Source organism: Puma concolor, chromosome B1, assembly GCF_028749965.1.
Source record: "Puma concolor isolate L17-30 chromosome B1, mPumCon1.1.hap2, whole genome shotgun sequence".
NCBI classification, from domain to species: domain Eukaryota; kingdom Metazoa; phylum Chordata; class Mammalia; order Carnivora; family Felidae; genus Puma; species Puma concolor.
In genome coordinates, this window is record NC_141670.1 from 97852379 (window position 1) to 97870210 (window position 17832).

Sequence of the window (17832 nt, forward strand, 5' to 3'; positions counted from 1 at the left end):
TAAATTTTTATTTTCAAAAATATTTTTGCACAAAGCAAAATATTTTATGATATGTAGCAAAATGCTTAGAGTGGTTAATTTTGAGATGCAAGGTTCTGCCAATTTAAGTTTTCTTCATTTAGCTTATTCCATTTCTTATTTTTCTGGGATTATATGGCTTTTAGTAACACAAAAAAATTACTGAAAAACACATCTTTTTTCCTACCAGAGAGATAATTTTACTTTTATTGTTAAGGTTCATTCTTTTAAAAATTCTCTATAACTCACTGAATTGTATTTACTCTGGTTGTGTCTTTCTTATACTTTTCCACAGTTCTAAGGTTTAAAATATCAAGTGTATTAAAAGCATGCATTATAAAGTGAATACATTAACTCGAAATAGCAATCTCAAAAAGACACCCCCATAAAAACAATAAAACACACCTTTGTTTTGGTTCCTGTATGATCAATTTCCTCTTCTGGGGTGTGTTCAGCATGACATTTTTGATGCCCTCCTTCTTCTTGGTCAACTTGCATTTTATCCTGGAAAGAAAATACATAATTCGTAATATTGGTAGTGTCTTCCTTATTATTAATAAACAGCATCTTAGAGTACAAACCTGCTTTGAAAAGTGTGAACATAGTAAAGTAGAAGGTTGTTTTTCAAATGAGAATAAATACAAATAAACAGATTAACAGGTCAATAAAATAAAATGACCTATTTGATGCTATGTGAATGAAAAGTTGCATTCACCTATAGGCAAATAACTACAAAATAAATGGAAAACTGTTCTCAAGTTAAAATTCACCAACCAAAAGTCACAAACGTAAGCTTACAGAAAAGAACATTAAACTTGACATGAAACATGTTTATATGAAAAATATTTACAAATGTGAGAAAATAAAGGTATAAAATACATGTATTACATAAATTCAATTATATTTTTAAATGTAGTAAAATACTCAGTACATTGAAACTGTCAAAGTAGAGGTCTCCGAATTAAAAAACTTCAAAGATTTTTTAACGTCTAGAAGACAAATTCTCAACCAAGATGACTGTCAAAATAGACTCTACTTGGTAAATAATCAGAAGGAATGGATTTTTCTGGTCTTTTTTAACCTTACTTATGACCATCCTCCTAAAAAGAAGAAAGCTTGGAATTCAGGAATCAGTATAATTTAAGTCTTCTAATATATCTGGAGTTAAGCAAATACAAAATACCCCAAAGGCGATCATGAATAAATGCTTATTTGTACCAAAGAGAAAAATAAATTGGGAGATAATTTATACCAGCATTCTTTGTAGTTAAAAGGTCAATTATTAAAAAAAAAAAAAGGTCAATTATTTCTGGTATTACACCCCCACCTCACCCCTTGGCACCTTCCAACTGTACAACTTCCCTCCACTGATTGAAAAGAGGTAAAAAAAAGTGATAGTGGTCAGTTGAAGTAATGCAGTAAGACACAAATACACTGTTAACTCTATTTAATAAGAAAAAAATGCTACCAATTAAGTGGCCAAAATGCTTGATCACTTAGCATTTTTACTTTATACTTATTTGAAGAACTCTTCTATTGTGAATATATTGAAAGATAAACAATATAAAGTGGTTAAGGTGTTTCTAAAACTTCACATTCAGAACCCAACTCTTTCAAATAAATTCAGTTCTCAATGTATTTGTCTACACAGTATTGTCCCCTGTGCCATCAAAGGCATTAGTGACCCAGCTTTCGTTAAAAAGTTTGGTCTAGGTATGGCCTGTAGTATTTTCTTATAAGCCGCTGATACCTATTCTGCAAGTTTCATCATGGTGTTTTATCTTACCAAAAGTAGTCAGCAGATTGTTTTCAGACAACAACAGGAGAATTCCTTCCTTGAATGGTCTTTTAACAATTTGTTGACAGAAATGTCAAGGGGATGCAATTGCCTAGTCATGCCACTGGGAAGAGCAACCAAGTTCACACACGTACAGGTGATGAGAACTATGTCATGACTGCCATTGGCAATAGCAATGGTTAAACAATAACCATTTGCAAGACCTACCCCAACTTCAGATATATTAAAAAGTGGAAAACCGTGCATCTCACAATTAATTTGAGAGTAATCTGTTAACCTTTTAAAATGATTTAAGAATGCTCATAGGAATATTATCCATAGTGGGGAAATTAAATAAAGGAAGTGCCTCTAGACTCTGGCTTCTCTTATAGATTTTAAATTTCAAGAGGGTTGAGATCGTTTTTTTGTTCAGTGCTATATCCAAACACACATTTTAGTGCTTCTAGTTATCTGCTGGATGAAAAGCACTTAAGAATACAATCCAGAATCATTTTCATGAACTATAAAGGCTTTAACCTGATTTGCCCCTTGATCTACCTTTCTTAAATGTTTTTTCTTGCTGCTCTCTCCACCTTCTCCACTCCTATATCTTATTGATCTATCAGCTACCCTTATATTTGTTACAACAAAGAATACAAAAAAGAGCTTCCAGCCTCTAGGGCTTTATACCTGTTACTCACTCTGCCCAGACAACTACCTATCTTCAAACTGCTTTTTCATCCTTCAGGCTGGCTTACCTGTTCCTTCCTCACAGGTGGTTCACCTCATCACTATCACATAGTTAATTTCCACTATGCACCCCCCTTCCATTAATTTCCTCTATATAGTATCTTGTTGCTTCTAGCCTGTCTTTTCCCACTAGAATGTAGGTAACAGATAGATGCGAGGGCCTTTTCTTCTTTGCTTAACCACTGTATCCTTAGTGCCTAAAACAGCGCCTGGTGCATAGAAGTAATTAGATATTTTGAAAAAATAAATAAAAAGATGAACCACTCAAATGGCCAACAGTTGAGGAATAGTAAAATCAAGGTATAGAAGTACGATGAATAGCACAGTCTTTCTGATCTTTGGTTTTGTGATAAAGCCTAGGCTGTGATAACTTCTTAATATGACCATGTATTAATTAGTATACACCAAGAAGTATCAATTTAATTTTCTGAGACATCTTTATATTGAAGAAAAGTCAGCACTCTGTTATTATTTTTTAGGAAAATCAAAGCTATGTTAATTTTTAATGAAAAAAAATGAGGCCCATAATTTCATAAATTGACTCATGTACAAAAAAAAAAAAAAAAAAAGACTCCTGCTGCTGCTGCTCACTGGGTTTCTTTATATCAGAGTCAGCAGTGTCAGCAGCTGAGGTAGAGTAAAAACCCTCTTATTTTCTCCTCTAAAACTGAAACAATTAGTTTCCAAAGTGTACTCTGAGTTGATTCACATTTTTTGGGAGGAAAGGAGAAATGACTTTATAGTGGAGTGTAAGCCTTATGGTTTTAAACTTCTGGATACAGAATTTAAAAAATCCTAGAGAAAACCACTAAGAAATACAGTACATGGGATGTTTTCTACACAGGATACTCAACGTCACCCCTTGTTAGCAATGATTTGGAAATAAACTAATTTATTCAACACCTATTATATCAGCTGTGCTAGGGATTTAAAAGAAGACAATATATGTGGAATGTGCTTGCCAATAACACCAAGGATAGGATCCATAATGTTAACCTTCCTTTATCCTTGATTATATATATATTGTAGGAGGAGTATTTAGGATCATCTCACTTATCTAGAAGAAATCCCTTATATGGGAACATCAACTACTTGGAAATGTTCCAATAAGGCAGAACACTCTTGATAAGCAAGTAAGTCTCTGAGTAGCTAAAGCAAATGTCATTATTTCATACCTTTAATTCACAACTGAGTCCTTTAAGTCCACATCCAAATTATTCCCAAGGACAGATTAACTGAACCTCAAGCTCATAGACAAAATAGGGGAAGCAGAAAAAATGGGTGCCATATTACTGTTTTTTAGTGCTCCAGAATCGCAATATAGAGAAAACTAAAGGTCTCAGCAGAGGTGAAGAAAACAGAAATGGTTATGAAGAATTCATCCTAGAGGCATACAGAGTGCTCTCAATATTAGTAAAAATAAATCTTAATGGATTAAAAATTTACATGTCTGACTTAAATTATTGTGAACTACAATTAAGAAAGCTAACTTTTCAAAAAAAATAAAACTAACTTTTCACCTATTATTCTTAATTTATAAAAAATTGACTGTATTTTCATTAACAGATCAGGACATTTCTTTCTCCTCAATTCAAGGAAGGATGTAATAGCAAAATAATACATGGGAAGAAGAAAGAAAATGCTATGATCCTTAAATAAAGTACATTAAGGAGAATTCTGATCAATGTGCAGGATTTTAGAGTATTAATAAAAACAGACAGAAAGATGAACTCCACAAAAGGGAAAAATGGTCTTGAAATCTGACAAAAAACAAAATCCATTCTTAATATGCACAAATACACAAAAAATCTAGGGCAGATCTCCAATTATGGTTGGAAAAAACATATGCCATTAAAAATAACTTATAATAGTATACATATAAAAAAATAAAATCTCTATGTAATGGAATATAATCATGTTCACTTAAAATTCCTGCATCTATAGTACACCAAGAGTGAATAATGCCAGGGTCACATAACTCTTTCATAAATTGTCAAAAATCTGTATTAACGTTACTGAATGCATAGCACACTCTTCTGTTCAACTGCCACAGATACTCCCAAGCCCAGAAAAATTCTTTATTAGCCACGTGCTTTATCAATCTAAAAATAGTTACACATATAGTTCAAAATTCATCAATCTGAATTGATTTTATCTGTAAGCTAAAAAGCTAACCATAATACGTGTTTTTAATGGAAATAAAGAAGAATTTAGGAAAGAGGACTCCAAACACACATATGTGTTTAATATAAGGCTATTAAAAAGATGCAAAACCTCTAAAGAGTTTAAAATGTGAAAAGTGTAGAGCATTTAAAATTATTCTTTTATGCTTTTATTTAAAAAAAAGTTTACACTGATCCCTACAACAGAACTTTAGAACAAAACCTCAGATTATTTTTGATTATGTTATGACTAAGAAACTATATATAATATTTAGTTTTTCATTTTTTTAGTTTATTTATTATTTTTGAGAGAGAGTGTGAGCAAGGGAAGGGCAGAGAGAGAGGAAGACACAGAATGTGAAGCACGCTCGTCTTCAAGCTGTCAACACAGAGCCCAACGTGGGATTTGGACCCACAAACCGTGAGATCATGACCCGAGCTGAAGTCAGATGCTCAACTGACTGAGCTACCCAGGCGCCCCTAATTTTTCATTTTTTAAAGTTTATTTTGAGAGAGACAGAGAGAGTGTGAGTGGAGGAGGGGCCAAGAGAGAAGGAGAGCGAGAGTTGTCAGCACAAAGTCCAATGCAGGGCTCAAACTCACAAAATTGTGAGATCATGACTTGAGCTGAAATGAAGAGTCGGATGATTGAGCTGCCCAGGCACCCCTTGAAACTATATATAATATTAGAGGAATCTTGCAATAGGATTTCTACATACCACATCATCTTTGCTTTCATTCTTAAATGAAGTTTCTGTCTCCATAGGAGCATCACTGTGATCCCCGTCTACATTTTGCTTCTCAATTACTGATGCACTGGCCACACTGAAGATTCCATGGATGTTAACACGAACTTTAACCTTCACTTTGGAACTATCACCATCAGACTGCGGAAAGACATTCTGAATAGTGAAGTTCCCTTCAGGAAAAAAGAGCTTTTATCAGCACATGGCCCTCTGATTAACTTACTCAATTCGTTCATTCAATAATTTGACTATTATCATTTTGATGCTGGCAAATAATCATAAAATTATCATCACATCCAGATTAATTACTGTGAGAAAGGCACTGATCCTAGATCACTTTTTTTCTTTTTTACAGCTTAATAAACTTAATACTAAGTTTCAGAAAAGGTTAAGCAGCCTGCCCAAAATCTTTAATGCAAGGACAAAGGTAAGTAGGAGTTTCAACCAAGGACAATCTGACTCAAGGCAATGTAATTTTTAAGTATTTTATAATACTGCTATTCTAAAACCAAAATAACAATTCAACTTGAGTTTGAAAACCAAATGGAATTATACTTTTGTTATAAGCTTTGTAACACTATAATCATCTTGGTAATTCATAAATAAAGTAATTTTTATTTGCCCTATAGCAAAATTGCTAAGTTACTCAGATACTAATACCTACAGAGATCATGTTAACTTTTCACTTTAAGAAACATTTTATTTTGAAAAATCTTAATATATAATGATATCCATAGTAGAAAGAGAATACTAGGCAGAAAAACTGAGAACTAAAAAATTTGGTTGACCTTTATTATAGGTTGAATGGAGACTCCCACTCCCACATTAATATGAAGTCCTACTCTCAAGTACCTCAGAAGGTGACCTTATTTGAAAAACAGGGTCTAAACAGAGGGAATCAAGTTAAAGTGAGGTCATCAGGGTGGACTTGAATCCAATGACTGGTATCCTTATTTGCAGACAGATACACATACAGGGAGAATGTCATGTGAACATAAAGATGGCCAGCCATCCACAAACCAAGGAGAGAAGCCTGGAACAGATCCTTCCCTCACAGCCCTCAGAAGGAACCCTGTCAACACTTTGATTTCATACTTGAAGCTTCTAGAACTGTAAACAATAAATTCTATTGTTTAAGCCACTCAGTTTGTGGTATTTTGTTACAGAAGCCCTAGCAAATTAATTCCACCTTCAATAATTTATTTTTACTGCTTTCAATAACATATTTGAAATATTCACATTGTTCCCTTTCTAGCCTATCAATAAAGCAGTACATACAAAAAATTTAAAAAATTACAAATGATTCCTTCTCTTGTAAATGTTATAAAAATCATACTTGTTTTTTATCTCTAAAAAAGATTACCCAACTAAAATGGATATTACAGTCCCTGATTCTCACTTAATATTGCTCCAATGATACTCGTTCTAGTTGTTGCCAGGGAGCATAAATTTAGAGTCATATACAGTCAGTCTGGCAACACAATTTCAACTTACTACGGAGTCTTTCCATAAAAAATAGCCCTCACCCAAACCTTTCAGGCAGATTACAGAGCATTTTAAATATAGAAGTAAAAACGAATTAAAAAATACTCAAAACTTGCTGTTATTCCAGAAATACTGTGAGCACTAAAAGTTTGTGTTTAGAAAAAGTATGGATATCTTTCTCTACAAATCCAGTGCTTGGCTGAAATATCAATTTATTTACTTCCTTGATTCAAATATTAATATATTTATAAAAAGCAAAAGTTTATGAAATTTTTTTCTTGAGTTCTCTTACCAATTCTTGGATCAGGATAAGGCACTTCATGTAAATTAGTATAAAATGCTTCTAGTTCAAATGGTTCCTTCTTGTGGAAAGTAATGACTTTTGAGAATGGAGCAGGATGGTTCTTACAAAATACTTCACATTCCCTAAAACGGAGAAAACAGTTAAAAACAAATAGAAAGTTGCATCTGAATCTAATTACAGAATCCATGTCATTCCTAATTCAATAGTAGCAACCGTGAAGACCTCTATGCACAAATATAAAAAAGAATAAAAAAAAAAAAAAAGAATTACTGGTTTGGCTATGAATATGCATTTTGGTAGGTTTTTGGCTCCAAGTTTTTAGAATGTCTGTCATAGTACGACAGACAATTCTATCTTATCAAGCAAAGAAAAAATAACTGAGATTAGGTATATTTTGAGGCCAATACACAAGGGCTAGTTTCTTGCTCCCATATGAGGACCAAATGCTATTTATTAGTTTCCAAAATACTTGTTACATATAACACTTTTTATTTTTGCTCCGGTATAGAAGTTTGAAATTATTTCCAAATAAAGGATTTTTTTTTTAAGGGAGCTAGGGAAAAAACAAACAAACCAAAACGAAAAACAGGACAAGGAACAAGGGGCACCTGTATATCTTTTACCTAGATTTACTACTGTCAGCATTTTATTCCATTTGTTTCATCAACACACTCCGTACGTGTGTATTTTTTTTCTGAATCAATGGAGGGTGTTAACATACATTATGGCTCTTTATCCTTAAATACTTCAGTGTGTACTTCCTAGTAGGGATATGCTCTAAAATAATTACAGTACAGCTGTCAACTTTATAAATTTATACTGATACTTTAACATACAATCCATATTCCAATTTTTACAAATGATATAATAATATCCTTTATTACTAAATAATAAAAAATTTGGGGCACCTGGGTGGCTCAGTCAGTTAAGCGATTGACTTTGGCTCAGGTCATGATCTCACAGTTCGTGAGTTCGAGCCCCACGTCGGGCTCTGTGCTGACAGCTCAGAGCCTGGAGCCTCCTTCGGATTCTGTGTCTCCCTCCCTTTCTGCCCCTTCCCTGCTCATGCTCTCTCTCTGTCTCAAAAATAAATAAAAACATTAAAAACAATTTTTAAAAAATAATAAAAAATTTAATTAAAAAATAATAAATATATTATTTATTTAATAAAAATAAAAAATAAATTAAAAAAAGAAAACCTTCCTCTCTGTTAGAGGTTTTAAAACCTACATAACTCCTATTCCTTAAATAATGTAACAAATAGCTTATAACTATTTGTTTTTAGTGGCCCAGAAACTCACTCTATAATACTGTATTGTCAACCCTAATTATGAGGTTTGAAAATCCCACATTCATGGACCTTTCCCTCTATCCTAGTTTTTAAGGACCTACGTTATCTTTTACTACTTAAAAAAAAATTTTTTTTTAAGTTTTTTTTTTTTTTTTTTTTTGAGAGACAGAATATGAGCAGGGGAGGAGAAGGAGACACAGAATCTGAAGCAGGCTCCAGGCTCCGAACTGTCAGCACAGAGCCTGATGCGGGGCTCTATCCCATGAACCATGAGATCATGACCTGAGCCGAAGTCAGATGCTTAAGGGACTGAGCCACCCGGCGCCCCTACTTTCTTATTGTAATCACTAGGATAGATTTACTTTTTTTTTTTTTTTAATTTTTTTTTCAACATTTATTTATTTTTGGGACAGAGAGAGACAGAGCATGAACGGGGGAGGGGCAGAGAGAGAGGGAGACACAGAATCGGAAACAGGCTCCGAGCCATCAGCCCAGAGCCTGACGCGGGGCTCGAACTCCCGGACCGCGAGATCGTGACCTGGCTGAAGTCGGACGCTTAACCGACTGCGCCACCCAGGCGCCCCTAGATTTACTTTTCAATTTAAATTTTTTTTTTTCAACGTTTATTTATTTTTGGGACAGAGAGAGACAGAGCACGAATGGGGGAGGGGCAGGGAGAGAGGGAGACACAGAATCGGAAACAGGCTCCAGGCTCTGAGCCATCAGCCCAGAGCCCGACGCGGTGCTCGAACTCCCGGACCGTGAGATCGTGACCTGGCTGAAGTCGGACGCTTAACCGACTGCGCCACCCAGGCGCCCCTTCAATTTAACTCCTCCATAGGTTTCTTACATAATTTTTTTCTGGATCACTGTATCTTTAACTGAAATTAAGTACTTATTTAAGTAATCTCTACGCTCAATGTGGGGTTCAAACTCACAACCCCAAGATCCAGAGTCGCATGGTCTTCTGACTGAGCCAGTCAGGCACCCATGAAACTAACTTTAAATAACAGCATTTCTTGCCTCAAAATTGACATTAACACATGCCATTTAAATGCTCTGCAAAACATTCAGATCAATCTATTTTTAGAATCTGTGTAAAATTTTAGCTTCTTGGGGTATGAATATATAGAGCACAGGACAAAAGTTTAAAAGCAACTTAAAACTAAAAAGTTAAAAGCAACTAAAAACAGGTTTATTTTATTATACAAATTATGTCTGAAAAGCAGTCAAATATATTATTTGAAACATAAATTTTTATTTTGGTAGGGAAGCAAGCTATTTAAATCCTGGCCAGTTCATGGAAAATGAAACATAAGTGTCAATAAAAGCATGAAAAGATTGTGGCTCATAGTCAGAAATGCAAATCTAATACCAAAGTACTTATTTTCACTTTCAGAATCTTATGTTTAAAAGCACAGGAGAAAATAAGCTGTAACAGATAATCACAGCAATGCTAAAAGGAATATAAATTAGTATAATCCTTTTAATGAATAATGTTGCAGTACTAGTTATAGTAATGTTCATATCCTTTGGGTCAATTTTAGTCTTATACGGTTATCTTACAGATATACCAAACACAACTAAACAAGGAGATGTGTATGAGGATGTTCTTATTAGCACTGCCTGAAACAGAAAAAAATAAGACTCCAGAGTGTATTGGTTAAATTACGGCACACACAAGTGCTGAGAAAATAGTCACTGTTGACATGGAAAAGTAATATATAACATATTTTAAAAAAACAAGGTGCACTGGAAACACACAGATGATCATGTATGTATTAACAAAGTACATGCTTTTATTTTTGACAAAGAAAATGACTGGAAAGATAGAAACCTAGCTGTTAACGATAGTTACCTCTGTAAAATGTGCTAAGTAGCAGTTGGGGTATGGCAGATGCAGGTTTTTAAATTTTTATATTTCCACCTTGTGATTTTTATTTGAATGTAAGAACGATTTACTTTATAATAAAATACTAATTAAAAATATATCATCATGGTTTATAGATTATATATAGTTCCTTTCTTCTAACATTTTACTTAAAAGTATTTGAGAGTATTAGAAGTGTAAATTCCTCCAGTTGAGAAAATTAGGTTCAACTGGTTATTTACAACAAGCTCTAACAAGGCTTTAAAAGTAACTTACCCAGTTCCATCTTCAAAAGAGGTCTTCCATCTTAATGTGATTGAATAGGGAACAAGGTCTGTTATAGAAAATTCACGCACTTTAAATGCTGGTGAGAGAATCGCACACTGAAAATAAGATGTATACCATATTTAAATCAACAAACACAAAACATACCCCAGGCTACCCTGATTGAAATGCTTAATAAAGTCCTTGTAATAAAATTATGTTTTTAAAATTGTCTTTTGGTAACAGCTAGTTAAAATTTACAAGTGTCAGAGTACTTTTTATGACCTTACAAAAATATAAAATATTTTTAAATCTCAAAAAAAGAATTTTAAATGGGAATAATTACAAGAATCATAAAGTAAATGTTCTTGCACTACAGTACAGACATACTGTCCTAGGACAGTTTAAAAACATAAATTGGAAAGACACAAGTCTTATTTATCAGAAATAATTTCAATATATTTTTAGCCTGACAAATGGTTGGAACAGATAATACAAAAGGTCCCCTTAGGCCTGTCGTCACATTTCTGGCAAAATATACATTCTAAAAAAGGATTAATAATCATACCTGTAATGCACATCCTCTGGCAACAGCTTCATCAGCATTTAACGTGGTACTTATGTCTTTAAGAAAGAACTTAGTGATTTGTTCTTTCACGGCAGGAATTCGTGTTGCTCCCCCTACAATTTCTATACTACTTATGTCCTCACGTTGCAAGTCTGAAAAACAAAATGTTTTTAATTGAGAATAAGATAGTCTTTATAAAAATATGAACAAAGCCCTTGGAAAGTACTTTTTTTTTTAAGTAGATATCTTATTTGCTCAAAACAAGACTAAATGGAAAGAAGATAAAAACAAATTTTGGAAAAAGGCAAAGCTTAATAAGTAATAATATCCATGTGTCAGCCACTGCACTTGGTCCAGATGACAGATGACATTAAGAACAGACAAGTACCTCATGGGCTCTTCAATTTTATAACTTCTACCTCACAAATACCCACAGAAGGTACTGATTACCAAAAAACCTTAACAAAAAGCAATCATGTTCTCTTTCTACATTTTATTTTCATCTTAGACTTCACTATATGCTTACATGTAAACACCTCCAAATATAACTAGTATTAGACTTATAATGCAAACTAGAACATGAGCCAGGAGTTGCTCTCATAAGCCCAGATTCATATTGCCATTTTCCTCTGTAAAATAAGAAATACAAATCTTCAAAAAACAAATGAAGTTTTAATTCCTTTTACCATTTCTTACCCCATTAAAGTGAGTTAATGCCATAATACAATTTTGATGGTTAATCTAGTAATTTACACTTACTAGCTTGTTCCATTACTGCTTTTAATGGTGGCTCAACCCTGGTGAAGAGGGAAGCACATAATTGTTCAAACTGAGCCCTGGGGGAAAATGAAATAAAATTCATCATTTTGGGATACAAAAATCAAGTATATCTTCTAAAATTACAGAATGAAAAAAAATCAGACATGATCTAAACATAAAAGTAGCCAATACTTTATTTAAATTGAAAACATACATGGTACCTGTTCATTTTACTAGAAACATCAAGGTCATTCATGAAACACTCAATGTTCAGTGGAAGATCTGATGCATTTGCACTCATTAGCTTCTTCAGTTTTTCACATTCCTGATATAAGCGCAATAAGGCCCGAGAATTTTCTTTCACATTTATCTTATATTTGGTCTTGAACTCCTCACAGAAGTAGTCTACTAAAGCCTCATCAAAGTTCCTGCCACCCAAATATGGATCAAAAGTGGTAGCCAAGACCTATTTAATCAAAACACCAGAACTGAATTTTCAGAAATATAAATGCTTTCACAAAAAGACAAAAAACAAAAAGAAAACACCTTTTAAAATTAAAATAAAACCAAAGCACTTGTCAAAAATCATAGCTGTCAAAACTTCCTATCACTTATACTAATTATCACTTATATTTAGCCAACATACTCACCCACTCTGAATTATCTGCTTTGGGTTGTAGATCCGTATATCATAATTATAATTCTATTTCTGAAATAACGGAGTTATTACAATAATTAAAATTTCATTATCTCACATCTGTTGGTTCTACAATGCACTCAACAGGTAGGCCAAAAACCAAGTTTAAGAGAGCAAGGAAAGAGTCCTACATATGTAACCATAAGAAAACAGCCAAGAAAAGCCAATCCAAAGATTCAATCTAGGGGTGCCTGGCTCCTATCCGAGGGTTGTGAGTTCAAGCCCCACACTGAGTGTAGAGATTACTTAAAAATAAATCTTAAAAAAAAAAAAAAAAAGATTAAATCTAAAATACTACAATTGGTCAATTTACAGGTCAGGAATTAGGCTTTCTGCCTACTATTAAAAAAAACAAAAACAAAAACCAATTTTTTAATTTTTTTTTTTTTCAACGTTTATTTATTTTTGGGACAGAGAGAGACAGAGCATGAATGGGGGAGGGGCAGAGAGAGAGGGAGACACAGAATTGGAAACAGGCTCCAGGCTCTGAGCCATCAGCCCAGAGCCTGACGCGGGGCTCGAACTCACGGACCGCGAGATCGTGACCTGGCTGAAGTCGGACGCTTAACCGACTGCGCCACCCAGGCGCCCCAAAAACCAATTTTTTAAATAAAAATATAGAAGGAACAAAAAAATACATGAAAGACCAAAAAAATAAAATAGAAAAAAAGAGGAAAGACAAGAATTTGATATAATAATATAGCAGATGGATGGAAGAGGAGCAGACAAGTCACAGAACTTCAACGTTATAACTACTGAAAACACAGGAGCAAGACATCTAGTGGCTCTCCTGAGGATAGAGGGCAAAAATGACTACTTATGCTAGTCACCACTAAAAAAAATAGAACTCCACTGCTGATGTGGTTCATCAGGTTTTTCTCACAAGAATATGTGGTAGAACAACAGTAAACCCTACAGAAGGTTTTAAGTATAATCTCATTGAGAGGTCATCCCACAGACTAGCATGGAGAATCCATGGAAAGACTTCTCGCTAGGTCCAGAACTACCCCGAATTAAATCCAAAACTGTGTTGGTATGTGACTTGTGCCAATGTGCATCCTCCTGGACAGAAGGGCCACAATATGGCTACTCTATGGTATATACCAAAACGGAAAGCAAATGTTCTTCAGTTAAAATTCAAGACTAAATACCAAAGATTAAACTAATTTACTAATTCATTATGAGTCATTTCCCTTGAGTTTTCTCAAGTTTTTACAAGGATGTTACTATAAACTATGAGACAAAAGGCTCTAAAAAGGTGTTGGATAACCCAAAGCAGTTCATCTTCTAAGTAAATTCTATACATGTGAATAAATGGAGAGAGAGAGAGAACGAGAACGTAAGTATGGATAAGATAATCAACATAAAAATGAATATAAAATCAAATAGAGGGGTGTCTGGGTAGCTCAGTTGGTTAAGCATCTGACTTCGGCTCAGGTTATGATCTCACAGTTTGTGAGTTCAAGCCCGCATACGGCTCTCTGCTGTTAGTGCAGAGCCCGCTTAGGATCCTCTCTCTCTCTCTCTCTCTCTCTCTCTCTCTCCCCCCCCTTCCCCACTCGTGTGCATGCACACTCTCTCAAAAATTAAACATCTAAAAAATAAATAAATACAAACTATAAAATGGTAAGCACTAGAACTAAACAATGGCACACTACAGAAACTTATGATTAAAACTCTTGGATAGGAAGGTTTACAAAAACAAAGAGAATCATTTTAGAAAGTGTTTCCTAAATGTATTTATGGATAGGGTGTACTTAATGCTCCCTGATAGCTGCTTAACACCTTGACAATAAAAATAGCCAATACATATTACAGGATCTACTCTATGGCATTCTAAGCATTTTATATATATTAACTCATTTGTCCTCAAAAATTCTGAGGAAATTCCTGGTACTATCCCCTTAAGTGTAGAGGCTGAGATTTAAGGAGGTTAGTAACTTGCTCAAGGTCACAATTTTTAAGTGGCAGAGCCAGGATTTAAACTCACGCACTAAGGTTCTCTATATAGTCTTACATGCTCTTAACCATTAAACTTAATACATAGCAAATCATTTATTTACTTACTTTAAGTTTTCCTTTGTTAAAAGCACAAACCGAGACCTGGTAGGCAGAATGTCCCATATCAATAAATATTACATTTCTTGGTTTCTCATCTAATGGGGGAAGATCCTGTTTATAAATTCCATATGCTAGTGCCACTGTGTAAGAACAAAGAAATTAGGTTAATGTCAAGATAGCAATCACATGAAAACAAGATATAAGTCACTTTGATGTTGCACTTTAACACACAGAAGAATATAAATATTAATTTCAAGGTAAATTAACTTTTCATCACTTGATTTTTATTTCTTTTCTACCCATAACTCTGTAACATAGATGATTCTTATTGCGAACAGAAGACATGTTTAACTTCTGCCAAAATACTGTACTCCTAAACAAAAGGTTACAGGAACTAGGACATAATAGAGTTAAAAGAAAGAGAAATGTTTTATATTAATTAGAAAAAACTAGAACGGTATTTTTCTGACAGTGATTTTAAATTCCAAAGTGCTCACCTGCTGTAGTTTCATTCATCAACCTTAAACAATTTAAACCTGCAACCTGGGCTGCAGCCATCACAGATCTTCTCTCAGCATCAGTGAAAAAGCTAGGAATCTGGTATTTTAAAACACTAATATATTAGTTTGATGTAACAGATTTTAAACATTTCATCAATTAAAAATGTAAAATAAATGTAATAAAATTTACAGCTTAAGGCAAAGAATGGTGTTCTAATAAGAAAAAAATACTAGTTTAAATAAACAAGAAAAAAATACTAGTTTTCTTTCTTTTTTTTTAAAGTTTGGCAATTTCTATACTATCAAGTGTTGACCTAAAGTATGAACACAAATTTAAAGCAATTAATAAGATGGAATAATGCAGTGTTTCCAAATATGTTCAATAAATCCTTCTTGTGTTGGTTGGCTCTATGAAAAAAAATATGTTGGTTCATCTTTAACAATGAAAGGCTGAAAACCCAAGACTATTAAAACGAGATTGATTAACTACGTCATGGTAAATCCATATAATGGAATCCTACATGGCTGTTAGAATCAGGCAGATATGAATTGTCATGGAACAGTACCTATACTACATTAGAAAAAAGGACATGTGTAGCATGATTTTTGTGTAGGTATAGGCTACTCAGAAAAATACAATACCCAAAGGTTTACAATGGCTATGATCTCAAAAGGAGGGGGGAACTATACTGCAGGAGATTTACAAGGAACATACGTTTCTTTTAAATTTTTTTTTTTCAACGTTTATTTATTTTTGGGACAGAGAGAGACAGAGCATGAACAGGGGAGGGGCAGAGAGAGAGGGAGACACAGAATCGGAAACAGGCTCCAGGCTCTGAGCCATCAGCCCAGAGCCCGACACGGGGCTCGAACTCACGGACCGCGAGATCGTGACCTGGCTGAAGTCGGACGCTTAACCGACTGCGCCACCCAGGCGCCCCACGTTTCTTTTAAAATCAACAAAAAACATTAACTATATTACTATTAAAACATAAACTGAAACTCAAATTTATAGTTAAGATTTACATAGTTCTAGGGGTTCCTGGGTGGCTCAGTCGGTTAAGCATCTGACTCTTGATTTTGGCTTATGATCTCATGGTTCCTTCGTTCAAGCTCTGCACTGACACCTCAGAGCCTGCTTGGAACTTTCTTTCTCCTTCTCTTGCTGCCCCTCCCGTGCTTGCTCTGTGCCTTGCTCTGTGTCTCTTATTCTGTGTCTCAAAATAAGTAAACATTAAAAAGATTTACCTAGTTCTATCAAACTAAGAAGCTCTTTGATTTGTGTCTACAGACAGATTTCTAAGAAGCTAATTAAGTATATTCATGTACAAAATGACTTGGGGCTCTTCCAATTTTAAGTAAATTGTCTCCTCCAATTTTATTGCTTTATGAAGTTAGAAATTTCATTTAACTCCTATTAACAACAGGAAAAGAACTTAAATTTCAATAAACTTGTTTATCCTAATTTTGGTATTATCCTTCTGACAAAAATCTAAATTATAACACAGGCTTCATTTAATACTCATGGAGCACTTACGTACTAGGTACTTTTCTAGCCACTTAGGGATATAGTAGTGCATAAAGCAGAAAATACTTCCCCTGGTGCAGTTCACAATGGGTCTACTGCATCAACTACAAAGTAAACAATGGCTGAGAAGTTCATAATGTTCTCTTCTGACGCTAATTTCTGATGTGAAAATGTTATCAAGTATAGTTAATAGGGATGGACTTGAATTTAAGATGGATTTTTAAAACTGATACCACTTTGATGCATACTTTCAAGTGGTAGTGTAATGGAAAAATTATAAGCAGAGGCTTGGGAATGAACTATCTGGGTTTGATTTCTGGCTCTACCACTTATCAGCTCTGTTGATTTGGGGCAAGTTAACATCTCTGTGTCTCAGTTTCTTCACCTGTACAACTAGAGTTAAAAATATCCTATCCTGTGGGTGCTTGGGTGGCTCAGTTGGTTAAGTGTTCAACTTTGGCTCAGGTCATAATCTCATGATATTCATGAGTCCGAGCCCCACATAGGGCTTTGCACTGAAAGCTCAGAGCCTGGAGCCTGCTTCAGATTCTGTGTCTCCCTCTCTCTCTGCCCCTCCCCTGCTCACACACTGTCTCTGTCAAAATAAACAAACATTAAAAAAAATTTAAAAAAAAAATGCTACCCTCACAGAGTAGTTCTGAGGATTAAATGAGTTAATACACATCAAGTGCCTGTAACAGTGCCTGGCCAATGGTAAACTATTATTTGCTATTACTAAGTGGCTGGAAAATGAAATACCTAAGCTCCATTATTTTTCTCTCAAAAAAGTTCTAAATCCCTATAAAAAATCTAATTACTAAATTCACTGAAGAGTTCATAATCTGGTTCTTTTTTTCTGGTAACATGAGACTCTTGAACTTTTATAGTGAAAGTTAATAGTATTAAGAATACATTCACATTTAGGTGATGACAAGTAACTTAAAAAAGTTATCAATATATAATAGGATCTCAAGGGTAGAGTAAATGATGAAATGTTTGAAGAAATCCCTTAAAAAAGACCTTTTCTTTCTGAAAAATATACATGATCTCAC

General features: G+C 34.2%; 1 protein-coding gene and 1 long non-coding RNA gene across 6 annotated transcripts in view; one reads left to right on the forward strand and one right to left on the reverse strand.

Moving 5' to 3' along the window:
* Positions 1–6594, forward strand: part of LOC147581769 (uncharacterized) — a 70216-nt gene extending 63622 nt beyond the window's left edge. For 2 of the 3 annotated variants that reach the window (XR_015250232.1, XR_015250234.1), the window contains exons 2-3: positions 5474–5880; positions 6414–6594. This is a non-coding gene — a long non-coding RNA (uncharacterized LOC147581769). Of the gene's footprint in view, positions 1–3574; positions 3679–5473; positions 5881–6413 lie in introns of all 3 variants that reach the window. The other variant, XR_015250233.1, reaches the window with a different exon arrangement.
* Positions 1–17832, reverse strand: part of HSPA4L (heat shock protein family A (Hsp70) member 4 like) — a 56664-nt gene that overhangs the window by 19146 nt on the left and 19686 nt on the right. For all 3 annotated transcript variants that reach the window (XM_086704251.1, XM_086704252.1, XM_025921340.2), the window contains exons 6-14: positions 15250–15349; positions 14759–14892; positions 12216–12460; positions 11995–12071; positions 11236–11387; positions 10680–10786; positions 7231–7364; positions 5427–5626; positions 424–522 (exon numbers count right to left, since the gene is read on the reverse strand). In XM_086704251.1, coding sequence (XP_086560377.1) covers positions 424–522; positions 5427–5626; positions 7231–7364; positions 10680–10786; positions 11236–11387; positions 11995–12071; positions 12216–12460; positions 14759–14892; positions 15250–15349 — 1248 coding nt within the window. The remainder of the gene's footprint in view (positions 1–423; positions 523–5426; positions 5627–7230; positions 7365–10679; positions 10787–11235; positions 11388–11994; positions 12072–12215; positions 12461–14758; positions 14893–15249; positions 15350–17832) is intronic.